The 25720-nt window shown below is 42.0% G+C and overlaps 1 protein-coding gene across 5 annotated transcripts in view; it reads left to right on the forward strand.

Moving 5' to 3' along the window:
• Positions 1-25720, forward strand: part of snx29 (sorting nexin 29) — a 107193-nt gene that overhangs the window by 40385 nt on the left and 41088 nt on the right. For all 5 annotated transcript variants that reach the window (XR_011991784.1, XM_023820789.2, XM_072712446.1 and 2 more), the window contains 4 exons: positions 6985-7091; positions 16811-16927; positions 18193-18248; positions 18546-18627. Coding sequence is in view for 4 of the 5 variants with exons in the window: in XM_023820789.2 (XP_023676557.1) it covers positions 6985-7091; positions 16811-16927; positions 18193-18248; positions 18546-18627 (362 nt within the window). In the remaining variant the exon portion in view is untranslated. The remainder of the gene's footprint in view (positions 1-6984; positions 7092-16810; positions 16928-18192; positions 18249-18545; positions 18628-25720) is intronic.

Here is a 25720-nt window from a genome sequence, read left to right on the forward strand (position 1 = left end):
CTGTAGTTTAAACGCAAACAAACTGTAATATGAAAACCAGTACAATACAGTTAAAATTACACCATAACGGTGTGAAAATAATATTTTTTTAATCAGGTCAACTTTGTTTATACTGAAAGAAACAGTGTTACATTTTACAAATTAATATTCTGTGCTTTACAAAACTTTAAATGATATATCAACACTTGCTTTTTGCTACGTGTGTTACAAACCAACAAGAAATAGTCCACACAACTCAGGATTTTCTGGTTTGTCAGACAGCTTTTGACGGTACATTTGGGGCTACCGTCAGAACTTCACCTCATGGCAACACCTCTGGTCCGTTGATAAGAAGGTATTTTTCCACTGAGGTGATAAAAAAATACTGCAGCACCGGCGGGGCTCATGTCCCAGCATGCCCCGCGCGCATTTGTAAATAGCCCTTGTATTGTTGTTGTTATTGCTAATGGTTATATTTCCTTATTGTCGCGTGTGTTTACCTGTGTCTTATGTGTACCCTGTCCGATCCTCGTCTGTAATTAGCGTCCGTAAATCTCCCACCGTGTATGCGTCTTACAGTTGAGCGTTTGACAACCTCGTGTTTCCTGTGTATAATTGGTTCGGTGCTCTTTGGGTGCCTGATGTAGTTCTTTTCAGGACTACTAATAAAGAGCGTGTTACCTCGGCAAGAAAGTGCTGGCAGCTGTGGTTACCAGAGTAATTCTGTAAAAAAATTCGTTAAGAATGTAAACAGCTTTATAAAACAGTCTGTCAATTTCACATACCAGAACTGTAACGTTTTGCATGCAGTTAATTTGTAGATTCAACATCTTCTTTCTGTTAATTTAGCAGGGCCATGCTGCTGTTGTACCAGTTATTTCAGTATAATTTGCATCTAATCTGAAACCAAGTAAGCTTTACATGTAGTTGGTGGTTGTTTTACATTGAAATCCAGTACAATTTATAGATGTTTCTGTAAAGTTGTTTACACGTGTACAGTATTTTTTACAGAATAATTCTGGTAACCACAGCTGCCAGCTTTTTTGCGTAAAAACAACGGGATTTTTTTTTACAGTGTAGCTAAACTCTGGGTAAAGGACAATGTGTCCCTGCAGTCTGGCAGTTCAGGCTTTTGGAGATCGTTACATGCTTGTCAGCTGATGACACCAACCAGGAAAAGACTAGTAGATTAGTCTGTCCAGGAGAGTAAGACGTGCCTGCTGTAAATTTGTCTGTAACAGCGGCCCATACATTCATCGTCCATAACCATGTGACCAGTGCTGGGTCACAGTGAGCTTAGAGCCTGTCCCCAGAAGTCCAGGGCCTGTGGCTGGTGGCATCCCGGATGATATGCCTGATCGCAGGGCGCTCACCCACCCGCTCGTCACGGGCAGTTCCAAGATGTCTGTTCTCCTGATCACGTGTTTAGACTGTGTGCCGACACTGCATTCACCAGAGGCGTGATAATGTTCAGTAAGGGCATGTCATGAGGTAGTCTGACGTCTGAACAGCTTGTGATGGAAATGGCAAACTTTCTTACACATGATGGGAAATTTTAAGATTAGGACAGTGGAGTTCATGACACAGTGTGAGGTTCTCTGTTATGACCTGCTACACTGTGTATGCACTTTGTTAGCTTTTGCTGGTAGAACTAGTCTTCTGTTTCATGGTGGATACTAGAAGCTAGTGTTTGTTTATGAGAGATATACACATAGCCCAGTACTTGTATCTGCATTTTATGGCTGCCACTAACGACATTTTTCTATGGATTAGTCTATCAACTATTTTACCGATTGGTCAATTAGTCTAAAGAATTAATTTTCCTTCAGAAAATCAAATTGACAGTTAATTATATTTTGACAACAAACTTTATGTTATTGCAAGGCTTTAGATAATGGACACCGGCTTTTCCAGCACTAAACGGACGTTATTTTCACCCACAATTTGATAAGTAGATTCGTAGTATGCCTAAAATGTTAACGAAATGCATATTGTGATGCCCAAAATGTAGCAACCTGTATGAATTCAACGTATTTTTACGTATCGGTTAGCGGAGCGCCTCATGCTACTGTTTTGGTAAATCATGGAAGCAGTAAGTACTGAAGTCGTGGTGAAGAGACGTACAGCTTAGCAAGGAAAACACCTTTTTAAAGAGGAGATATTGTGGTTAAACTAGGTCAAAGTTTAGCAGCTACAAGGACAGAAGATGTTAAGTTCTCCGCATTAATAGTAATTTAATAAACATTAATAGGCAGCGCATTTGCGTACTCTGTCGGTCCACCATCCAGAATAGTGCCTATGCGTTTCTTCTTCAGGTGATTGTGCATAGTGTTAGTACTGCCGTGGTGCGCCGTCGAAACTTTGCACAGTGTCACCTTTTTGTTTTGTGATAATGTGAACTATGCCCATAATTACGTAGTAATATTAAAGGAAAACATTTTTTATAATTAAGTGTTTTAGAAATCATAAAGGTAATTTCAGTAAAATAATTTTAAAATGATGCGTCAATTTAAAATATTGATGTTGACGCTTATTCAGCTTCAACGTCATCGACTACATCGACTGATTGCGGCAGCCCTACTGTATTTGTTGAGGCAGCAAAAATATTTATATTTGTATTCAAATAAGAGTGGGAATAGGTGTAACAGTCCAGTTTCTGTTTTTTTTTTGTTTTTTTACATTTCTAATTTTAGGATGTAAGTGTTCGATAAACTATTGTTGGGTTTATGAAAACCATAAACCAACAGTGCATTTAAGTGTTCACAGTTATTATAATGAAAATGTATAACCATAAACATAATTGAAAAGAAAATAATTTAAAAGCTAACCTTCAGTTCCTAATCCACACTCAAAGCAATAAACTAAACTCTTAACTAATAAATGCCTATGTGAACATCATGAACGCCGGCAGAACAAAGAATATAAACACATAAAAAATCATTACAAATAAAATCTGTTCTCTCTCAAGTACCAAATTAATAATCTCTGTGTGTATGTATATGAAGCTTTTGTCTTAATTTTCTTATTTGCTGCCGTCTTGGCCAGGACTTACTGGAAGAAGAGATATTGTATCACAGTGGAACCTTCCTAGTAAAATAAAGGATAAATAAATAAAAATAAATACACCAAAAACTAAATCTTAACCCCTGACTGAGAGATCTGGTTGGAACACAAGTTTATACACCTCTGGGTAACTTTCTGTCCAATAGGATGTCAGGTGACGGACGCTGTGTGCTGTATACATTCATACATGCATCTACACTGTACCTGTATTCCCTTAAAAAGTTAAGAATATAGAATTTATGTTCTACTCCAAATAATAATAAAAAAATAATACAAAAAATATCTTTGTAAAAACCCATGACTTGTGATTTGCTGAATACCGTATTTGTATTTAGTTCCACCCCTATTTATGATCAGGCAAAATGAGCTCACTAAGGTACTGGCTGGCATTTTCTAATTGATCTGAGCTTGAGGCATTACACTGTAGCTGTCTTGTTTGGCGGCCCAGTCAAAACACCATACACATATCAAGTAATCATCTGACTCGGGTTCTATCCTGCTTTTCTGAGAGGCAAAACAGTGACGTCATTCTCACTTAGCGGACAAGCGTTATCGTTGTTCTTGGGGTTGTGCCGCACACTGTTTAATGAGTGTAGTTTGTTATACTAATTCCTGGAACTTTTAATAAACACGCTGGAGCAGCACCATTAATACTTATTGCCGCTATAATGCACCTTGTATTGATAAATGAGTCACACGTTCTTGAAATTTGTCTGCCTTCTACTCCAGTGGCGAAAGTCACATTTGCTGGTAATGTAATGCAGCCATTGGCTACTCAGTAATTATAGAGAAATCATGGGAAAGGGTGAAAGCAATTAATTTTCTGTGGTTTGCCCTATGGCAGTGTGAAGCTGGAGCCCCATATCTTTGTAATAAGCGGATTGCACTTTGTCGTTTAGTATTATTCCTTAAAGTGCTGCCCCCCGGTGTATGGAATGCTTTGGAAGGGCTGCAGGCTTGATTTAAGCAGATTATATTGAATGCAACAATTCAGTGGAGTTAAATACATTTTTTTTTCTTAATTCAGTTTGTTGACGTAATGACAGGCTCGCCACTTTGAAGTGTGGTGAAATGGGCGCAGCGGGCTGTATTTATGACGCTGAGAGCCGACTCCCAGCTAGTCCAGTGTATCGTCCCATGTTTCCATCACGAGACTGGGGACTCTCTGAGAGTTTGTCAGCGGAAGGACATTAATCCAGCATTTGCATTCTATCTGAACTGGAAAACATAGGCTTTTGTGGATGAGAGTATTGACTTGGCTAAAATTTGGGGTTTTAATTACGACCATGAGCAAAATGGTGAAATTTCCATAGAATGGTTCCGTAGAGGAGAGTGGGATTAAAAATGGTGAAAAGGCTGGCTGCTGGGTCCGGGCTGCTGAACCCTTTCGTTTCACTGACTCCGTGAGGAAGTTTTAACACAGTTTATTTTGCTGAACACCTTTGCTCACCTTGCCGGTAAGAGGGACTCTGGAGTGCAGCCAGAGGCAGGCAGGCTTCTAGACCAGACAGCCAAGCTTGGGTGTAATATTTGGGGTCAGAACTCTGGCTCAGTGGTGGTAGCCTTCTGGTGGTAGCTAGCAGGACGCAAAATCATATGTATTTTAATGCTTTCGCAGAGTTCAAAAACTCATTTGTTGAATGATTTTTATAAAATACAGCTCATCAAAGCCTTTTGTCACATGAACACGACCCACTTTTACATTATCAAATTAATTTAATTTGGCCTGTGAATGCACATGTTGGATAATTGTGTTTTGGATAATGACATTATGTATTTTGCATACAGAAATGTTTAACAGTATGTTAATGAAAATGTGAACTTCAAATACAGCATTTTATGAGGTATATCCCTGACCTATTTAGAATGTTTGTTTGTTTTTTTTTCCCACCACCCCCTACAAATGGCATAAATATTAAGAGGTTTTATTTTCCATTACGGCTGCGCTGGGCTTTGGAGGGTAGTGAAAGTGAGTTAATTCTCTGTGCGCATGAGTTACAGTGAGCAACTTCTATTGTGTACCTAGGTGCTGCTTCTGCACATACACACACATACATACACACACACATACACACACACACACACACCCTACCTGTACACCACGGAGACCACAATTTGTGTTCCAAAGGCCCAGCTTGAAAGAAATCGTAACCCGTTCACATTTCCGTCTGTCATGCGATGTGACATCATCACATCACATGATCTTCCTGCAATTGTAGCTTTTATTTCTTGGACAGAAACGACACTGAATGTGGTCTTGTTACACGTGGATATGATGGTCTCAGATATTCGTAAAGCATCTGTCATATATTCCTGTGCCAGAGATAAAGATGCTGTTTGTGTTGTGGTGTTGTTCTTTTGAATTGGATAAGTGTAGGGACATGGTGTCAAGAAGAGACAGCGGGAATCTGTACGCCTTCCTGGGATGTATATATAGCTTTCTGCCATGTTTTGGAGGTAATTGCTCAGAAGTATACTCGAGCGTTGCTTACGCTACCTCAGCTATGATTTTCTGGAAATCGCATTTCAGGCTTGAGCAGACTATGTAACGTGCAGGCTGGGTGGTAGGCCTCCTGATAGTCCCCACGTTATGGCGCGACTTCACTGCACGATTGGTGACCTATGCGATACTGCTGCCGACTGGCTTCATTCCCTCCATGCTATCTGTTTTTGCTCCCTCCCAGCTCCCTGCCAGCCAAGTCCACGTTTTTGCTCCCTCCCAGCTCCCTGTCAGCCAAGTCCATGTTTTTGCTCCCTCCCAGCTTCCTGTCAGCAAAGTCCACGTTTTTTGCTCCCTCCTAGCTCCCTGCCAGGCAGTCCACGTTTTTTGCTCCCTGCCAGCCAAGTCCACGTTTTTGCTCCCTCCCAGCTTCCTGCCAGCCAAGTCCATGTTTTTGCTCCCTCCCAGCTTCCTACCAGGCAGCCCACGTTTTTGCTCCCTCCCAGCTTCCTGCCAGCCAAGTTCACGTTTTTTCCTTTGGAGGTTCCTATGGACTGGTTTGAGAAACCCTGTGCTAAATTATGGTTTTAAACCCACCCAGGCTAATCCTACCGAAGTTTCCTGTAAAACCCATCCCTCTCTATGCAAATCTGTGGGGGGGATGTGGTTTTGATCAGAATTAATTCATTTTAGCTGCTGTCTTTTATCCTTCCCCTTGCATGTAATATTGTTTGCATTGTAACTTCCTTTTGTGAGATATTGCATGATACGCCTTTATACACTTGAAGTTATTTTTGATGCCTGAGGTCACTTTATGTTCCTTCAACATTAAATCCATTTTTCAGGGGAAAATTATGTTTTTATCTTCATTAAAGCTCTCTCTCATTCTCAGAGAAAATAGATTCAGCAGTGTTTACTGCCCTTCCTGAAAGATGTGCTTGTACTTTTTTCAAGAAAAGGAAATGGAGCAAACATTTCTTTTATATCTAATATTTTATGGAAAGTGTCTTGATATGGGGAAACCTTTACTATTCTGTTATTTATATAGAAAATGGTGTGATGAAAGGCATTGTATTTTATGACTGTCATCTTGAAAATTGTCGGTGGTTGAATGCAGGGTCTCGGCAGCACAAACAGAAGCTCGCCTAAAAATGAGGACAAATCAAAATAATGTTCTTATGTGAGCTTTTACTGGAAATACTTATGGCATATTTTTGCAGGAATATTGTTTTCTCATTCCTGTTTGTCTTTCTGATATCAGTTTACTGACTACCCTAATAAGCATTTACAAGATGGTTATATGGAGTATCAGTTTAATTTATAGACCTGATTTCCTCTGGAAAGTGAGCTGTAAAGCTTTGCAGCCGGCATGTGAGAATGTGATTTACGCAAAGCTAAAATCTGATTGGTAGTTTTTTCGGCACAGGTTCTGCCGGTGTAAGCCAGTCGTGATGGTGTTGCTCTTTCCTGCTCGCTGACGAGTCCCTGTCCCGTTCCCACAGCTCTCCCCGTACTGAGGAACTGTGACGACTCCCACTCTGTGCCCCAGCCCAAGTCGATGGGTGACGTGGAGGAGCTGGCGTCCAGCTACGAGCGCAAGCTGATCGAGGTGGGTCTGCTGCTGCCCTCCCGCCCGCGTCAGCCGCCGCAGCACGTCACTATGTACCCTGTTAGGTCACAGGAAGCATCCATGCGGTCAGTGAGACACTCGGCTCTTATCGACACGTGAGCTCGCGGGGAAATCAGTCATTTTGATGTAACCTGGCATCCAAGTAACCAGTTCTGTTGAAAATTTTTACCCTGAATTAGCTATAAATAACAAGGAAAAACAAAGATGTATGTCTGCGAAGTGGCATGCTTTAGGAGTCTATCCGACTTAACAGTGCAATAGTCATTTATATGTGTGTATAAAAGGACTGCAGTGAGTGTCAGAAATGCGTTACAATTGTTGTGTTTATATGCCTATTGACGTTCATGGATGCAAAAACCTTTATTGTATTGCCAGCACAACTGATCTAACCAAACAAGTCTCTGACTATTTGGTAGATATTTCAATAATAATAATTTGCTGGTGGGACATAAAGGCTGATGGTGTGTGACAAAGGGTTTTGAGTTACACACATGGAAACTAAATTAGTTCTGTCACATGAGAATCTAGGTTATGTAGTCTTGGTAGCACTTATCCAAGACCTGTCTGCTAGACTCGTACCCGAAATGGCAACACTTTGCAGCTGCACAGTTTAACACTGACATCTGCTTTAGCCATCATTCTGGCTGAAAATACAGAAGGTTTGCCGCTCTCTGATGTATGTAATCAGAGGGTGAGAGAGAGAGTCGCGTGTGTTTGGAAGGATGGTGACCAGCCTGCATGAACTCAGGACCTTTCTCATGTTCAGGTACACACACACACACACACACACACACACACACTGTGGGCTGTATTCCTCCTGGTTTCAAAGGGAAAATTAACATATATGTTGGCAAAAGTAATTCCTATGAAACGATCAGCGCTGTGGTTCAATTACTTGGGTTACACTTTTAATCAGAAAATAAAAATAATTTACATTGATACACTGATCAATTCATTCACGTGAGCTATCATATGGTCATTTCACTCGCTTATCTTGTCAGCGTATTCTAAGCCAATAAAGCAATAAAGCGTTCCCGATGCTTTCCTGGCAGGAAAGGTAGATTACACCCCAAATCACCTTTCTGGGGCTCCTTGCACTTTTCTTTCCTTCAGTAAACACTTTTTTTCCCCTCTAACCAATCTTCAGTTACTTCAGTAAGATGCCCTCGCTTCTGTCTGTACAGCTGGCAGTGAGGCGGGGGCCCGAGCTGGGCTTCGCAGATAATTCCTTACAGCTATAATGTAAGTAGGGAGGTGGGGGCCTCCGATGGCTGTCAGGGGGCCACACGTATGTGCGAATCGGCACAAAGCTGCTTTGGGATGCTCAGAGAGCAGCTCCACACAGGGTAGCTTTATTACTCTTGACAAGGCTACTCGCACCCTGAGCAGTAGCTTTCGTTTCCTGTTGTGGGGGATGAAGAGACCCCTTGCAGACACCCTCATGTGCGCTGAATGCTGAGGAGTCCATGGAATGGGGGGATTCATCTGCTTCGAACTCAGGCGGGTAATTCGTCTCCGCTGGCATCTGCCACTCTTTCTCTTCCCTTGTTCTCTTCAGAGAAACGTGTCACCATTCGCTTCCCTCCGAGCCTTGGGCAGCCTGTCCTCTCTGAATCTCAGGCCGGCACTTGATGGCATGTTTCCCTGTTCAGGCTGTGATGTCGTCAGTGCAGCCATATTAAAGCTATCATGTGTGTTTCTGTCCTGTAAGATACCGAGCTTCCGCCATAAAACCGCAAACTCGAGTCGTGCCTGAGGAAGACGATAGGCCGCCTGCTATGTCTTTCATATCCGCGTCGCGGCTTTTGAAATGTTTACAGCATGTTTCCGATATATATCCCTGTTCCTCTGCACCCCTGCTGGAGATACGTCCATAAGAGTGTCAGCAGTGATATCTGTGTCGTTTTCTGTGAACCTCATCACCTCCAGACCTGACAAAACGCCCTCTTGTTTTCTGCTCTGCCAATAGTTTTTTTGTTCATTTTTGTTGTACTTTGTGATGCTAATTCTACACTTGTTGTGTGTGTCACCTCCCCAAGTATGGCTCTTGGTGTCAGGCTATAAGAATGATTTCAGTGGTTCTGTAGACGAGAAGTGGCTGTTAGTTCTGGACCATGCCCTGCGTCTGGGCTTTCACTAAGTCAGAGCCCCGATGAAGTGGAACTCCTCAGTGTTGCTGCTTTCTAGGATCTTGGGGAAGTAGTGGGTCTTACCCCAGTAGCCTGATGACCAGTCAGCATTTTCTGGCTCAGGGTGAGTGTCTGTGTCTCACCTGGCTCTTCCATCGCTGCTTGTGGGCGATTCAGTGGCAGAAGGTCAGTCACGTCATCTTTTTCAGCGATAACACTTTTTGGCACCTGTGCTTATGGACCATCTCTGGCATCAGTCTCACTTTTAGAAGGTCAGTTCATGGTCTGGTTAAGCTGGAGCTGCTGGATTTTAAAAGCCCCGTTTGAGATCTCTGCAAAATGAGAGAAGGACTTGGTGTAACCACACTCAGGATACAGAAACCTCTCATAATGCTTATTGAGTCTTTTGTAAATCCTTTCTGTATCTTAATTATAATGTTGATTCTCAATTTTGTGTTTTAAAAGAGTAATATTATGGTGAAGATAACTGTAGGTATCTGCAAAAATTCAGATTTTTTCCAAATGGTTAATCATTGTCTGTCTTAGTGGCCAAGATTTCAAGAATTGATCGGTTGGATCATTGATCCTAATTTGAGCTATGTTGTCTTTCATCTTCCATCTTTTGAGGCATGTAATGTTTGGAATCTTATAATTATCTGCAATATAATCCTCAAAACCCTTTTATCCCATTCCAAAGCATTTTTGAAGGAATGTCAATAGGAAGTGCTTAGAATAGAAAAATAATTGTGTAAGAAAGCTTATTTTTAAACGGCCAGCAAGGAAATTAAATTCCATCTTCGTATTTTCCCTTAACTTTAATAAGTAGAGATACATGTTTTTCCAGATTGTTGTTCTTCTCATCTGAAGTTGTTGTACTCCATTGCAGACTGTTGGGAATGTATTTTGGGTTCATAGCAGGGGCTTCATTCATTCAGCTAAGGGCGTAGCGACCTCCACTGGTGTGCCTTCCATAGCTGGTTAAAGAGCGGCACGGGACAGACTCTCATCTCCTTTGGGTGTTCAGCTATTTCAGTTTGTGCTCAAAAGCCATCATATAATGATTGAATATGAGAGAGAGCATCTTTATAGAACCGTCATCTACTCATAACTTTAAAGACATATTATCAGTTGACTAATTTGAATCAAAAACTTTCTCTGCATCTAACCAAACCAGAGAAGTTCTTAAAGCTGTTGCATGTCACTGATACTGGGCAGCTGTTCATTTTTCTTGTGTTTTTGTTCGATTCATGAACCACTTTGATCATAACACATCAATCCCTGCATTCTTTTAACCAATGTTGTTGCATGCAGCTTATGGTCTGTGTTTCCCTAAGAACAGAGGCACCTGAAAGCAGCTCTCTCTCTCTCTCTCTCAATGGCCTTCTCCCTTTATTGTACCATTCTGAATGAACATAATTTTCTTCGAACCAGGCAAATGAGGCGAATGCAGGGAGACACTTGGCTGTTTAGACAAATATCTATAATATTTTTGGATGCCAATTTGGGTTACTTTCCATAGATAAAGTATTGCAATTAACGGGTCCTGTATTTCTTATATAGTGCCATCTGCCTGTTGTTCTATGACTTACTCGTAATATTTCAGTATTTCAGTCCAGTGAATATGATCTTTTTTCAAGTCCTTTTATGCTTTGGACTTTTATTTCATCCATATTTTTCTCCATTTCTTGTGGAGATTTGCATCTTGTTATCCTTTGGGCTTACTCTCAGTTTTACGTTCAGATCAGATAACTGTAGTCACTTTGCTTTCATTTTATGGGCATTAATTTCCCCCAAGCTGCTTATAAAGTATCTCATATCATCTGTCGTTCCTCTTCCCTAGTGTCATTCTCTCATGGAACATCTTCATTTCTAGCCTCATCTGTGCCTTAAATTGCGAGATGCTCAAACTGCCTGATTTAGCCTGTAGGTTGGACATCCTAACTGTTGCTTACGAGCATAGACAGTAAAACGAGCACATGGTCGGACAGCCTACGTCCCTATATGTGCCTATATGACAATGAAAAATCAGTCAGAGACTGTAGGGGGCGTCTCCACCACTTAGGTAAAAGCCCGTCCAGGGGTCATTTACCTGCATTTCATCCATCAGTGTCATTGGTATTTGTGTAAGAGTAGTTTTGCAGCTGTTAGTGGGAAATGTAATGGAAAGTGGCTATCGCAAATAACCATGAATTAATACAGAAAAATACAATCTAACTCACCAGCACCATTTTATTACTCACAAAGTATATATCAATAAACATGGATTGTCATCTTTTGGAAATTATAACCACATTTCCCATATTTGTATATTTCTGGTGTCTGTAAATGCTGTGTGTCTTCTGCTATTTCAATCAACACAGATCTGGAAGTTTCCACCACAGGGTCTCATAACTGGCTCCTGATGTGGCCACATTCACTGCACCTGCCTCCTCAGTGCCCTTTAATCCAGGTTAACCTTATGACCCTGGCACACAGTCTGATGCTGAACTTCCTAGTCTGGCTAAATTTAGGGAGTTCAGTAAGGATGAGTCTGCCCAAAAGCCCACACATCCCCTTGATACAATGCTGAGTTGATTTTTTGTCAATGTTACCCAAAAACACCAACATGACCCAATATCACTGTGCTTTGGGGCGACTCTGGGTGAAATGCGCTATATAAAAATGAATTAAATTAATCATATCATGCTTCTTACATCAAAATCAAGCACAGCATATTAAATCCTATACAATCCAAAAGCAACGGCAGCGTGCAGTCTGTAAACTGCGACCCCCCCCCCCCCCCCCCCCCCCCCCCCGGTCCCTCTTTCCACATGATAATTCTCACATTGGCATTCATAGTGAGTCTGAGGCTGTTTCACATGATCTCTGGAGTTCACCTTTGAGACAAAGGTCAAAGTGAACTTCATACCTATGTCTGCTGCATTTTTGTTCCCTATTGAAACAGGGTGTGATTGGATTGAAGTCATTGAAGCTCACAATTTTGATTCATAGACTAAGAATATCCTGGGATTTTGTTCCAGATGTATTAGAGAGAATAAAACAATTTTGGCACATACAGTTAGATGATTTATTGATCTTTTAAAATAATATTGAGTAAAACATAGCTAATTTTGTTGTTTATTTCAGCCAGTGAGTAATTCTGGACCTCACCATATTTAAAGTGCTCGGATTTGACTTCCAGTTGTGTTCCGGCGTATTTTTTTTCCTCTTTTGTTGTCCTGGGTTATGTATTTAACAGGTTTGTGTTCTGTTGACACAACCTGTGTGAGAGAAAAACAATTGTTTGAATTTTCTGAAAATAAATGAAGTACTTATTTACGTAGTGTAGAATTATTAATCACGTTGAGATCAGGGGCTGTATTACAGAAACCTACTATCTTGCTATCTTAAGATGGTAAGACAATAAGATCGGATTTTTCCCAATTTGGTATTGCAGAAGCAAGTCATAACTAGCTTTAGGAATCACCTTATCTTGCTTCATCCTATCTTATCTCAGGTATGGAATTCCTAAATACTCAATCCGACATCTGTTGTCAGCTTTTATATCTGTTACCTAGCCACCAACGTAGCGTAACATTATTTTCTCATCCCGCAGAGCTATTTATAACATTATTTTATATTCTAATTTATTATGGAAACGAGCAGCCAAATTACTAATTACTGTTGCCACCTTGGTTAAATTGCGTGACATCGGAGAGATTGTTGCTGTCGGCCACTTAATTTTTAGCAAAAAAAAAAAAAAAACGCAAATTCTTGTCAGTTGCACCACAACCAGGAGAGGCCCAAAGCGCCGGGTCAGCCTTGCTAAAGCTGGTCATAGCTGCTCAGCCAGCTGCAGGATCAAAGCCTGGGGTAGCCTGTATCTGCTAATGACCATTTTGTCATCACACTGCAAAACATTGTTTGAGGCCATAAGCCTGTCAGTGAATAAGTTTTACCTGTTGACATTTCATTGGTTGTGTAAAACAATAAATGAGCAGCCATATTGATTAACTAAGTTCAGCTATAGCTAACACTGTGTGGTGGCCAGTGGAAACAGGCAGGTCTGCAGTTATCTGCCAGGTCTCACACATCTGGCCTGACACACTTTCAAACTCTTATGCTCGTGCAACAAATCTTATGGCAAATCTGTTTTATTCCATTATAAACCTAAAATTAGCTACATCAAATGCATTGGGGTACTTCGCAAACCCTACAGACCATTTACAAGGTAATAAAACTGGTATATACATGCAAATCTGTGTGCAGGCTTTCTCGAAGTGAAAATCTCATTCCAGCCACCTGACCAAAGTTGGTAACCTTGTTAGGACAGCTTAACAGTTATTTTAAAGTTAGCAGCGTGTAAGATTTTAGGAAGTTAGTATGGTTGTGTAATACAAGTCTCATTTTAAGTTAGGATAGGAACTTTGACATAGGAACTGTTCATCTGCAATGGCATTTTTCCTAAATCGGGTCCTAACCCTAGTTACCATGGTTACCAAAGAGTTAAGATTGGATCTCAAACTTAGGAAGTTTCTGTAATACGGCCCCAGGGCTCTGAGTGTACTCACTGTCACATCGCAGTCTTATTGAAAGCTAATCAGCTTTTCTTCAGGAGTCTCTTAGGCACCATCGAACCTCCCTACTATCCTCACCCCCTGTACTTTACAGCAGGGGTGGTGCTGTTTGAGTGATAAACAATATTTGATTTACAACAGGCATAGTGATTTGCACTGAGACCAAGGACTTCTGTCTCGCTTTCATCAGACCAGAAATCCTTCTGTCACATGTCATCAGGATCTCTGGAGTGCTGTTACTACATTCTTCAAACCAGCCTCGGCGTGAGTATTTCTGAGCTGAGGCTTTCGTCTTGGCACCTGAAGAGCCTGGATTTGTGCAAAGCTCATGATGCTGTTGTCACATGCAAAAAGCCGACTATTGAGCGGCAGTGAAGGCCTCTGGCTACTTCAAAGCGGCAGCTGAATTTTCAGTGGCCTCGATGATCAGATCCCCCCCTGGGATTTCTTCCTAGTGTAATGGGCTCGGTAATGTCTTAGTGGTTTGATATCTTCTCCTGATCAATGACGGCCCTGACATTGTTTTTGGGCCTTTTGAAGGTACTTTTATTTGAAGGTCTTATGAAACTTTCTTCTCTGTCTCTGTGAAGGAGCAGTTGCGGTTAAACACGCTTTCAGGCTTATCTCCTGGAGCCTTGTGCAAGGCTGTTGGTCATAGCTGAGTTTATGATGTCCTGGCCATTTGTGGACAATGGGATGTCTTCAATAGAAATCTCTCTGTTTTTTGCAACTTTCACTGAATCTCTCTGGAGTATGAACAGCTCAGGTCTGGGCTCTTCTTCTTGTTGCTTTGTCATCATTAGTGTGCCGGCTGTACTGGTTCCTGAAACCTCGTGACTTACATTACAGTAAAGTGAAAATGGCGAGGCTTGGGCATCACCCACAGTTAAGGCTTCATTCATTTGTCCCACCTCAGTGTTCAGCCACCTGAAACATCATTTTCCTATCTGGCATCAGAAGCTGTAGGGTTTGTTTCCTGAGATTGATGCTCTGGCTCCTGTTCATTCCATGTCTTTATAGATTTTTTTGATCTCAGCATACCTCTGGTGTCTGGAGGCGGGTCTGTATGGTCACTAGGAGTTGACATTGTCTTGATGGCTTGGCGTAACTTTGCAGTCAGAATTTTTCCTCTGTCTTGGATCCTGCAGTAGTGAGTGCTTATTTATTGAAGACCTATATTCATATTTAACCAACTCCCATTGGCCACGGATTCTTCTGGTCTGGTGTGAGTTGGTTTGTAAAGCGAAGCAGAGGAAGGCTGGGATGGTAACTGGAATGCTGCAGGATTTGCATCTGTGGGGTTTTATGGCAGTTTTTCACACGTCAGAGAACTCGCACCTCTGCAGAAGCTGGGAAACACTTCAGTCTCCTCATGCAGTCTTTTTAGTTTTAGTAGTAAAGCGACTTTCTAAGGGAAACATGAAGGAGATGTTGCTGTTACGGAAATGTAAAATAAGGTTACAGATTTTAATGGATTTCAAAGTGGGAATGATTGCTTTTCATTGCTGCTGTCAAAATTCTCTTGCCAACATATTCCCACCCTTTTATTAAACTTTATTTTTTCCATTCCTTTATTGCTTTTAGTTTAGAACAACTGTTTATTTTATTCTTTTTTTTTTTTTTTATAAAGTTATAAAATTGCTCATAGTGTTGCTTCAGTTTTGTAAGGCTTCTATGTTGGTTGTTCTTTTCCTTTACTTTATAAAGGTACACACTTGGAAAACTCATTTCAGTTCTATATAATTTCACTCCTGTATTGAAATGTGACACAGTTGTGCAGAACTTTGAAGATGACATGGTGTAATGTACTTTAAAAGAGAGATTTTTGGTCTGCTAAAACAGAAAACTTACGTTTCCAGGTGCTACTTTGGGGTTCCATGTGCTACAGCGAGCATAAGCTCTTTAAAGGAGATAGCTGTGCTTGAAGGGCTAGGGTTACGATGTAATGGGAGCCGCGCTTCTGAAGGCCTTTAATGTAGCTTGTATTGTTCCGCAGGGGGGCGTGTCTTTGCTGGCTTGTTTGATGGTGCCTGCTGGCTTCCAGCATGCCAGGTCTGACATAATGTCGTTAGCAGACACGTGCAAAGGTCCCTGCCAATGAAATGCTACATGGGAATGAAGCTTACTGTGTTCTTACCATGTGGATCACGTGTGCTGCACGCCTGCGGCGGTGACGTAGTGTGTTTGCAGCTCGGTCTGTGTGCATCCATTTTATCAGTGTATCGTTATACCCGTGTGTCACAGCTAATCCGACAGTGATGAATCACTGGTTATATTGATATTTTAATAAATTGGGTACGCTGTATGTGATACCTTAAGCATAAATGAGGAACTTTTAAAATGTTATCTGAAATGCTGTGTATTAAAATACAAAATACATGTTACTGCTGAATTATCCATCCTTTCATCCTTTGGAGGGGGAGGGGAAGGGGGGGGGAGACCCTGAATGGAATTCCAGTCGCCCCTGAAAACCATGCAAATGAAACTGTGTGCTACTTGTGTTTGTGACTCCAGTTTCTGTACCAGTGTCTCTTTCTCAAAATAAATCGACAGATAAAGCTCTGTGATTGGCTGCCTTACCCATTTAGGCCGGTCTTTTGCTGCCTATCCTTAATGACTGCTTCACACAAAGCCCGCAAGATAGTGTCTTTACATTAAATTCCCTCTTCCTTATACTTATTAATGAGATGCTAATTGACCTTTATGTCGGGTTGATACATTGCTGCGCTTTGATGTTTATTTGCAAACTCTGAAGCCTCATAGGACTTGTGTCAAAAAGAAACCAGGATGCTGTGTTAGCATGCAGGCATTGCATGGTGTCAATGTCTTATTTCTGTGTAACTCAATGGTCAGTCTGATGACACTAATGGCTCTTGATGCCTAAGTGAATGCTGGTAGGTACTCGATTGACACGTCTGCCTGCAGGCATAACGAAGAGCGTCTGTGATGCAGAGTAGGGTGGGGGTTGGCGGGTCGTGTGTGTGCTTAGTGTGCCGTTTCCCTCTCCTGACAGGTGGCTGAAATGCATGGGGAGCTTATAGAGTTCAACGAGAGGCTGTACCGGTCTCTGATGGCCAAGGATCACCTCATCAGCCAGATGCGGCAGGAGCTGATCGATCTGCGAGGCCTCGTGAGTCTACTGGGCCGGGCCAGACACTGCCTATATGCGCCTTCTTTCCTTTACCCTGTCTCCTATCTATAGAGCTATAGAAATATACCTTTAGGTAAGCAACTGGGTGCAGCATCATCCACCCATAGCCTGTTGGATTCTTCTTCTACTGAAGGATGACTTTACTTTTGCTTCCATTTGCCTTCAGAGACATGGAAACATAGGTTGCAGTTTCTCGGGTAAATCCTGCAGGAGTCTTGCTGGCGTGTCAGCGGCTATGACATTGTCCTGCTCATTTCTGGCGAGGGCTACGTGTTCGTTCTTGGTGCTTGTGCTCAGCAGGCCATGCCAGGCACGCACTAGGTAGATGCATACTATTGACGAGGGTCGGCATGATACCTCGATAGATTCAAAAATGCGAGATTGTATTGCCTTTAATTAAGATTGGGTAATGTATGTCGGTTATTTTTAAATTAAGTTTGACTTCAAGGTGTTATGGTGATAAAGCAAAGTAATTGCATTTTCTTATTAAATGTGATTAAATTGAGTTAGAAAGCGTGCAGGAGACTCTATCCACCACTGTAAATTTACGTTCTTAAGCTTTCATCATTCACTATCACAAATTGCAAGTGTAGTGTGGAATGTGGCTTTTCATTGGGTGCCAAAGTTGAGTTGTCCCTACAAATTTATCCTTCGGATTTGCTGGTGAACTAATTAAAAAGCTTTGATGTTACGCTGGGCCTCCTGTATGGGCTCTTATATTGTCTTTGTATTTAAGCACTTCCTTTTCTACTTGCATAATTGTCATGCTTGTTGTTGTTCTTGTGGGCCAATGACGTCTTTATTGGCTTGCCTAAAGCACGAATGCTCCTGGGAGGGGAGTTTACACTAGTTGATTATATTAATGATGATTACAACTATTCATGTGGATAGGTATAAGGACTTTGCTTCTGATTAGATACAAGTTCATTATCCCACTAGATTAATCTTTATCAGAGTAACAAAGGAAGTCTGTGATGGTGCCTTGGTTCATTCTGCTGTTTTGTGGATTAAGAGTGTCTGGGACTTCCTGTGTAGGTGACATATGGAGAATGAGGGAGAGGGAATAATGGCTGTTCATTAAGGGTGCGTTTTGTGACTTTGTTCGTGTGAACCCATGTGGTGTCTGTGTGTGTTTTATTTATCCCTAAGAGAGCACAGTGGTCCACATTCCGGCATTTCAAACACTTCACTTCTAATACTCTGTAATGATGCCTGACATTTCTTTCCCAATCCTTTGATCCAAGGTTCCAGGTGACTTGAGTCAGACCTCCGACGATCCCAGTTTATCGGATTTCGAAACGTAAGCGGCATCTCTCAAAACTGCCTCGGTCTGCCTTAGCCTGTTAGCGTACGTCTTCTGCAGTCTTCCTGTCATGACTTCCGGATAATGGATTAGGAATATCGAAAATATAAATATGCTCATTGTAGCCGGTCTGCAAATCTGTCCATCAAGAAGTGTCATGCATTAATGCTTTTAGTGATGGTTGGGGATTATGATGATTTTTCCAAACAAATTCAGTGGGGGTCGGGGGGAGGTGGTTGGGGTTGTGTGTATAATTCCTTGTCTTTCCAAGTCATGATGCATCCTCTTCTGCAGGGCTCAGCGCGCTCTCATCAACGTGTGGATTCCCTCCGTGTTTCTGAGAGGACACTCCTCCAGCACATACCATGTCTACCAGGTAAGACCATCGCCACACTGCCCCCTGGGTCACTGCCAAACCCCCGTTGTCCGAAAGCCACTACAAGTCGGGATGACATCCATTAACATCAAGACCTGTCTGCTCCCATAAACCCCCCGACACAGCATGAATGAGTCTTGAAAACATATTTTCATCAAACTTCCATTTATCTGTAAAAGTACAGGGTTCGATTGCTTTCATGTTACATCTTATGAAACACGATGTTTCTTGGAAGTGCAGGCAGAGCTATGTTTAGAAACATGTATATATTTTTATGTGCTTCAGATTCTTTTTGTATGAATGGCTGTGCTGCTTACCAATGAATCAGAATTTACCGCATGTTCTTGTCCCTGGAGGACCTATGCTATGGGACTTTAAATGTTTTTTTTAATTATAATAATAATAATAATAATAATAATAATAGTAATAATAATAATAATAATAAAGTGCCCTGGTCAAATGCAGATATCATTTAAATTCCTTACATATTCCACGAATGGCTTTCCACTCTATTTATACAACATGCATAAATACAAATTATTAAAATATGTTTATTTATCTTAACACTTTAGATGTCCCCTCCACAGTTATTTTAGTAAAGAAAGACAGATTAGTGCTAGTTACTTTAACAAGTACATTCAGCTCTACAATAAGTTATTGGAATAGGCATGAAACTTTCAGTAAAATTCTAACTAAAAGACCAGGTGAGTGTTATTAAGAGTCTGTACATTGTGTTCTTGCTGCAAGGAGAACTGTTATAGGTTGTTTATTGTGGGTGTGCAACTGTTCCTCTCCCAGTCCTTCTCAGACCGTGTGTTTTGTGTTGTCTTGCCTATGGCTAGGGTCACTCTCCATCTTCCCATCACACGCGGACAAGAGCACAATTACTGGTTATTTATTGAGGGTTATTGTGTTGTCCGCGGTTATGTCGGTCTGTGCAGCCTGGAGTGTTTGTGAATGTCACTGTCTGGTCACGTGATGCAGAGACATTCCCTCTTACCTCTTATGGAGGATGATCAGCAGTCCCTGTTTTTTAATGTAACTTACTCATGAATGTTCTGAATATTTATTATTGCTTTCACTACACATGCCAGCTGGAATCTCAAATTCAGGCTTTATGTGAAAACCCTCAAGTTTTGCCCTGCAAAAAAAACACACACACACACACCATTGTTTTAAGTCTCTCAGTTCAGTCTCTCAAAGCTTCATCTGTGACGCTTTACATGAACTGCACCTTCATAATGGGGGCAGTGAGGGGCTCAGTGGGTGAAGTTTTTGTGCTCCTGATCAGAAGAGCGCCAGTTCAAGCCCCAGCCTTGGAAAGACGTTATGTGTGTGGACCCTTGAGCAAGGCCCTGCAGCCCCAGGGGTGCAGCACAATGGCTGTCCCTGCACTGTGACCCCCAGGCTATGCAGAGCCAGATGGGGGTAGGCAAAGAAGAATTCCAGTGTACCGGTACTTACACTAGTGCAAATGGCGAATAAAGGATTCATCGGGATTTTATTTAACACATTAATAGAACATTCAGTGCGCCTTTGAAATGCTTTTATAGAACATTCATAAGCAGCATATAAGCATACATTAACATACCTTAACCATAGAATTCTAACATAGCCTTACAGCTTTATTATACATTAATAACAAACAATATATGATAACAAGCATGACAATCATGTAATTTATTATTAATGTATATCACAGCTGTTAAGTTATGTTAGGATGTTAAGGTATACTTGTGTGCTGCTTATGAATGTACCATGAATGCGTTATAAATGTACAGTTAGTGTTATTCTAGATCTTTTATACTGTATTGACTTTTTTATTTTTCCTTCTAGTCCCTTTTTGAGTGTTCCTCCTCATTTTGTAAAGTAGCCTTTTAAAATAGCGCTGTGCATGCATTTTAGCATTTCTCATGGTAAAACATAATAGAGGAAGTGGATACACACTGATCGGGCCTGACATCCTGTCATACTGGCTACCATGTAAAACGTTTATGTGCGGAAATTGTTTGTTAGAAGCGAGTGGCAAATTGATGTTTTTTCAAAATACATCTTCCCCAGAGAAGTACAAAAATGTTTCAGTGCTGCATGAATGTTTCAGTGCTCAATTTCGTGGGTAAATGATTTCAGCCAGAAATGACTATAGGATGATCCCTGCTATTCCCTGACTGAAAGGCAGGTCACCCACAAGCCCCCAGTTTGTCCCTTTCTTTGCTCATCCTATTGACGTTGGCGTTGGCGTTGACGTTGGCCTTGGCGTTGACGTTGACGTTGACGTTGGCCTTGGCGTTGACGTTGGCATTGCAGCGTTTCAGTGCCAAGAGACGCGTCTCGAGTTGCTGCGCTCAAGTGTCGCCGTCGTGAAGCACCGTGAATCGATATCGCTCCTATATTGGTGGTTGCTGAACACAGAGATCGCTGCGTGCGGTCAGCATGTGTGGGGCACATGCTTCATTTACTGGCTGGTTCAGTCTCAAATAGATGGACGTGCCCTTAGCAAGTAAGACTCTCTAGAAAAGGGCTCATTTGATATTCTGGTTAAGGACTGGTTTAGCTGGTGAACCAGTTGTCGGAAAATGTTTCTGTTCCCTCTCTGAGAGACATGAGAGGCTCAGGATGAGCTTTTACCCTCAAGCCACCAAATTACTTAACACCTAATTTTCAGTCATAATTTGACATTCGCTTCTTACTCATACATCTATTTTTTTTTTTCGTTTTCTTTCTTTAGAATATAACTTATGATGATCCATATGTGGTTCTTGCTCTGCCGGGCCATTCTTTTGTGTCCTCATGGATGCCTTAACTTTAGATGCAGGGTTTCCAAGGAGCACTTACATAAAAGCGGGTCTTTGCTCATGTGGGAGGGATGAATGAAGGGGGGTCAGACAGCCCGTGAGCAGGGCAGTGCCGTGCTGCTGATGCGATACGCTGCATGTCCAAGGACCTGACATGCATCCATCAGACACGTTGCAGAATATGGTAATGAGTCTGTTTAGAACTTGATCAGGATTGGTGTTAATTATTCATAACAATAAAAATGCATTGATGAAGTAGGTCAGGTGCTGTGTATGTTAAGCAGTCTGAGAAGATCCAGGATTTGGCTGCTTCTTTGCCTCTGGCCTTTATGAAGCTTGTATGACAGGACAGACTGCATCTCTTCATGTTGCCATCATTAAATCCTTGATTCAGGATGGTCTGCTGCCCCGGTGATGTGACGATGGCGTTTGTGCACATAGCGGTATGGAGAGGCTGAACGTGGGCTTCAGTCGTGCCTCGGTTTCTAACTCACGAGGCGTATGGGAGTGTTTCTGGGTCACATTTAAGGTACCTGTCACCTTCGCTGTCCTCCACTCCAGCAGACATGCATCTCTCAGTGTGACTTCCCGTAAAGGTATGATTTTAGCACCTGCCCTTCCTTCAGCCCTCAAGACAGGGTTGATGTTCTCAGCCGAATTCCCATGAATGTGTCACATGCAAAGGATGTCAGTGATGCCATGTCCTTCTTTTTCATGGTTAAATATGGGAGTATATTCTGGAATTCAATGGTAAATTTACATCTGAGTTTCCCTATCTTGCTTACAAACCACTAGGTATATATATCTGCAGTAGGATAGTCTATAGTAAGTCATTTTAATTACACAGGTCTACAAAAAAAAAATTTCAGGTGCCAAGGTTTTTTGATTTGATTTAGGGTATTTTGAGGGTGCTGAATTCAAAAATCACCTTACTTTTGCTGAATTGGTTCTAGTTTGTGAGATAATGGACATCCATTATGTCATCATTGGATGTATAGGAGTGATGTTGGCTAACCGTTTGCAAAGCCCATAGCAGTTCTGCTTTCATTGTGTCGGTTGAGGAGAATGTACTGAAGGCATTGCTTGTCGTGGGATCCGGAGACACTTCCAAAGCGGGTGTAGGCCCATCTGTAGAGGTTGTACTTACAGGACTGGCAAACAACTGAATGGGCACAGTTGTTGTCCGACTTTCGACAAAATGCTTGTGCTTCTCTCCCCTGATATGCGAGTCGATGGCTTTAGAGCCCATTGTTGCCAGTTTGATGACTTTTTTACTAAGGTCGCATCGCGCTTCGTAGGCTTTAGTCGTCTTTTTCAACCAGCCACAGTACTTTTTTTTTTGAGGCAGTAACATCAATAACTAATTAATATTGTATTATTTAATCAAATGATACATAACTTTTTCCTGTCACTGTTAGATATTTTTAATTTCTTTTTTGTATGATGTTAGACTGTTTAATTACTAATTATAACTAAAATAAAAATATTCTTGCAATTCTGAATGCTTTTCAAACGTGTTCCGTTAATTAATTAATTAATTAATTAATTAATTAACTAACTATTAAATATCTCAGAAACTAAAGCCAATCTGGCGAAACCAAAGTCAAATTCTTAATCAGCACCATAAACATAATATAAAACCGTTCAGACACTGTATACCAGTGTTATAGCTCCTACATTTTAAAAAAAAAATTTTTTTATTTATTTTTTTTAGCCAGTGACCTGTTCACACAATCTCGGGGGTTCCCTGGGGTAAATGCATGTTTTTGGGTTTGCATAACAGTGTGTGCTGTTGCAATGCCAAACATGCCCCCTGCTGAATGTCCCTCCTCTGCAGCCGTCTTCCTGGCTGGGGGGGGGCATGAGTAGTCATGATGTCACTCCTGTCGAGCCCTTGGGAGCCACCGTCTGCTGCTCCCCCTGTTACTATGCTGTGCTCTGGTACCGTGTCGCTCACAGGTCAGGGATATGCGCTCGCAGGTCAGGGATATGCGCTCGCAGGTCAGGGATACGCGCTCGCAGGTCAGTGATACAGTGCTCGCAGGTCAGTGATACAGTGCTCGCAGGTCAGTGATACAGTGCTCGCAGGTCAGGGATACGCGCTCGCAGGTCAGTGATACAGTGCTCGCAGGTCAGTGATACAGTGCTCGCAGGTCAGTGATACAGTGCTCGCAGGTCAGTGATACAGTGCTCGCAGGTCAGTGATACAGTGCTCGCTGGTCAGTGATACAGTGCTCGCAGGTCAGTGATACAGTTCTCGCAGGTCAGGGATACAGTGCTCGCAGGTCAGTGATACAGTGCTCGCAGGTCAGTGATACAGTGCTCGCAGGTCAGTGATACAGTGCTCGCAGGTCAGTGATACAGTGCTCGCAGGTCAGTGATACAGTTCTCGCAGGTCAGGGATACAGTGCTCGCAGGTCAGTGATACAGTGCTCGCAGGTCAGTGATACAGTTCTCGCAGGTCAGGGATATGCGCTCGCAGGTCAGTGATACGCGCTCGCAGGTCAGGGATACGCGCTCGCAGGTCAGGGATACGCGCTCGCAGGTCAGGGATACGCGCTCGCAGGTCAGTGATACAGTGCTCGCAGGTCAGTGATACAGTGCTCGCAGGTCAGGGATACAGTGCTCGCAGGTCAGTGATACAGTGCTTCTTGCTTGTCGGCAGATTGTGCCTCCCTAGACGTTCCCCGTAAACCTAAGACACTCCAGTTACACTGAGTTCTCCCAGAAACAGGCAACCATCATGAGCCGAGGGGTGAAAATGCATGGCTATAAAGATATCAGTGAGAAAGAGGCCACGGTAACCAGGATGAACTGCCATATGCTGATGGATGGATGATGCAGATCCCTTTCACTCTGCAAACTGAGACTTGGGAGATTCCAGTGTTGAGTATATAAATTGAGGAGCGCATCTGGAAGCCAAGCTGTTTGTGTGTTGGGTGTTAAACATCCCGAAAGTGCACTTGGCCTAGCGTCTGTTTCGATCTCGCAGGATGACGGCGACTGTTTTCATCCTGATAGTAAACAGCCTTTTCAGAGCGACTGTCCATGACGATCCTTAAGTAAGCTTGAAGGCGTGCCATCTGCAGAGCCTGTAAAAAGTGCTGAGTGACGCCTATGTGATAAAATACTCTCTGACCTGCTTTGGTACAGCGAGTAGCTTTAGGAGGATGGATAAGCTATGTGTTAGTATTTCTTGAAGTTTGAGTACATGGTGCGATAATACTGCCGTAAACTTACAGCAGCCATATTGGCTGGAAAAGTATAGGCTAAGATTTCTGATTGTGCTCTTCATATTGCAATATTACAATGTTTCATATTTATCAAAGACCAACGATTAGGGCTACTATTCATTTATATTAGAAAACAGATTCTGTGACAGATTCTCATGTAGCCTTCCTTGTGTTTCTTCCAGTGGTGTGTCTATCACTCCCTGTAACGAAGACCCTGCTTCGGCTCGCCTAATAATCACCTTGCTGTCTTGCACCACTGCCTGAGCAGATGCAGACTTACACAATTCATTAGGTCACCTACTCAGACCTAAGACTGGGGAATTTGCTCACCCTGAACTGCTTGCCCATACATTGACTTCCTTTCTGCTAAATTTAGTTGGCCTGTCATGTCTCACAGAGCTACCTGTTCTCAGTAACCCCTCTGGTGTAGGATACTAACCATGCCCTGCATTATGTGGGGCAGCACTTGAAATGCTTCTCAATACCATGAGATAATCTTTAGGACAGAGAATGATTAGGATGCAGTCTTGGCAATTTTAGTGTCAAAATTGCTCAACCTGAAATAAACTTTACAGCTAAAGTAAGCAACTAAAATATGCATGTGACATTCAGATCTACCCCTGTGTAGGCAGGTGTCATTATTGAGTCTTTTGGTTAATTTTATATTATGTCGAACAGAAAGTTAAGGATCCCATTACCCTGTTCTGGGGAAATGTTGGATGGATGGATCAAAAATTTTAAATAATCCTATTATTCATGACATTGACTGTGGGTTGTTGGTGAAACTGTACATCAGAACTCAAAAATATGTACAAATACTGGCAATGTGTGACAGTATCTGAATGTTGTTCCTGAAAACTTGTTGGAAGAAGTCATGTATGTGTGCTCAGATTGCCATGGAGATGAAAAAATGAATGACTGCATATGGTAGACTATGCTTAGACTTGTAGTGTAAATCAGAAAACAAATTTCTTCATGATGTAAGAAAGTGAAATTTTTCTGAAAACACATGAGTCACTTTCCTTTTGAGGTGTGTGAAGTTTCCTTTGAGTGTTTATGAAACTG

The sequence above is a fragment of the Paramormyrops kingsleyae genome, chromosome 5, assembly GCF_048594095.1.
Source record: "Paramormyrops kingsleyae isolate MSU_618 chromosome 5, PKINGS_0.4, whole genome shotgun sequence".
Lineage (NCBI taxonomy): Eukaryota > Metazoa > Chordata > Actinopteri > Osteoglossiformes > Mormyridae > Paramormyrops > Paramormyrops kingsleyae.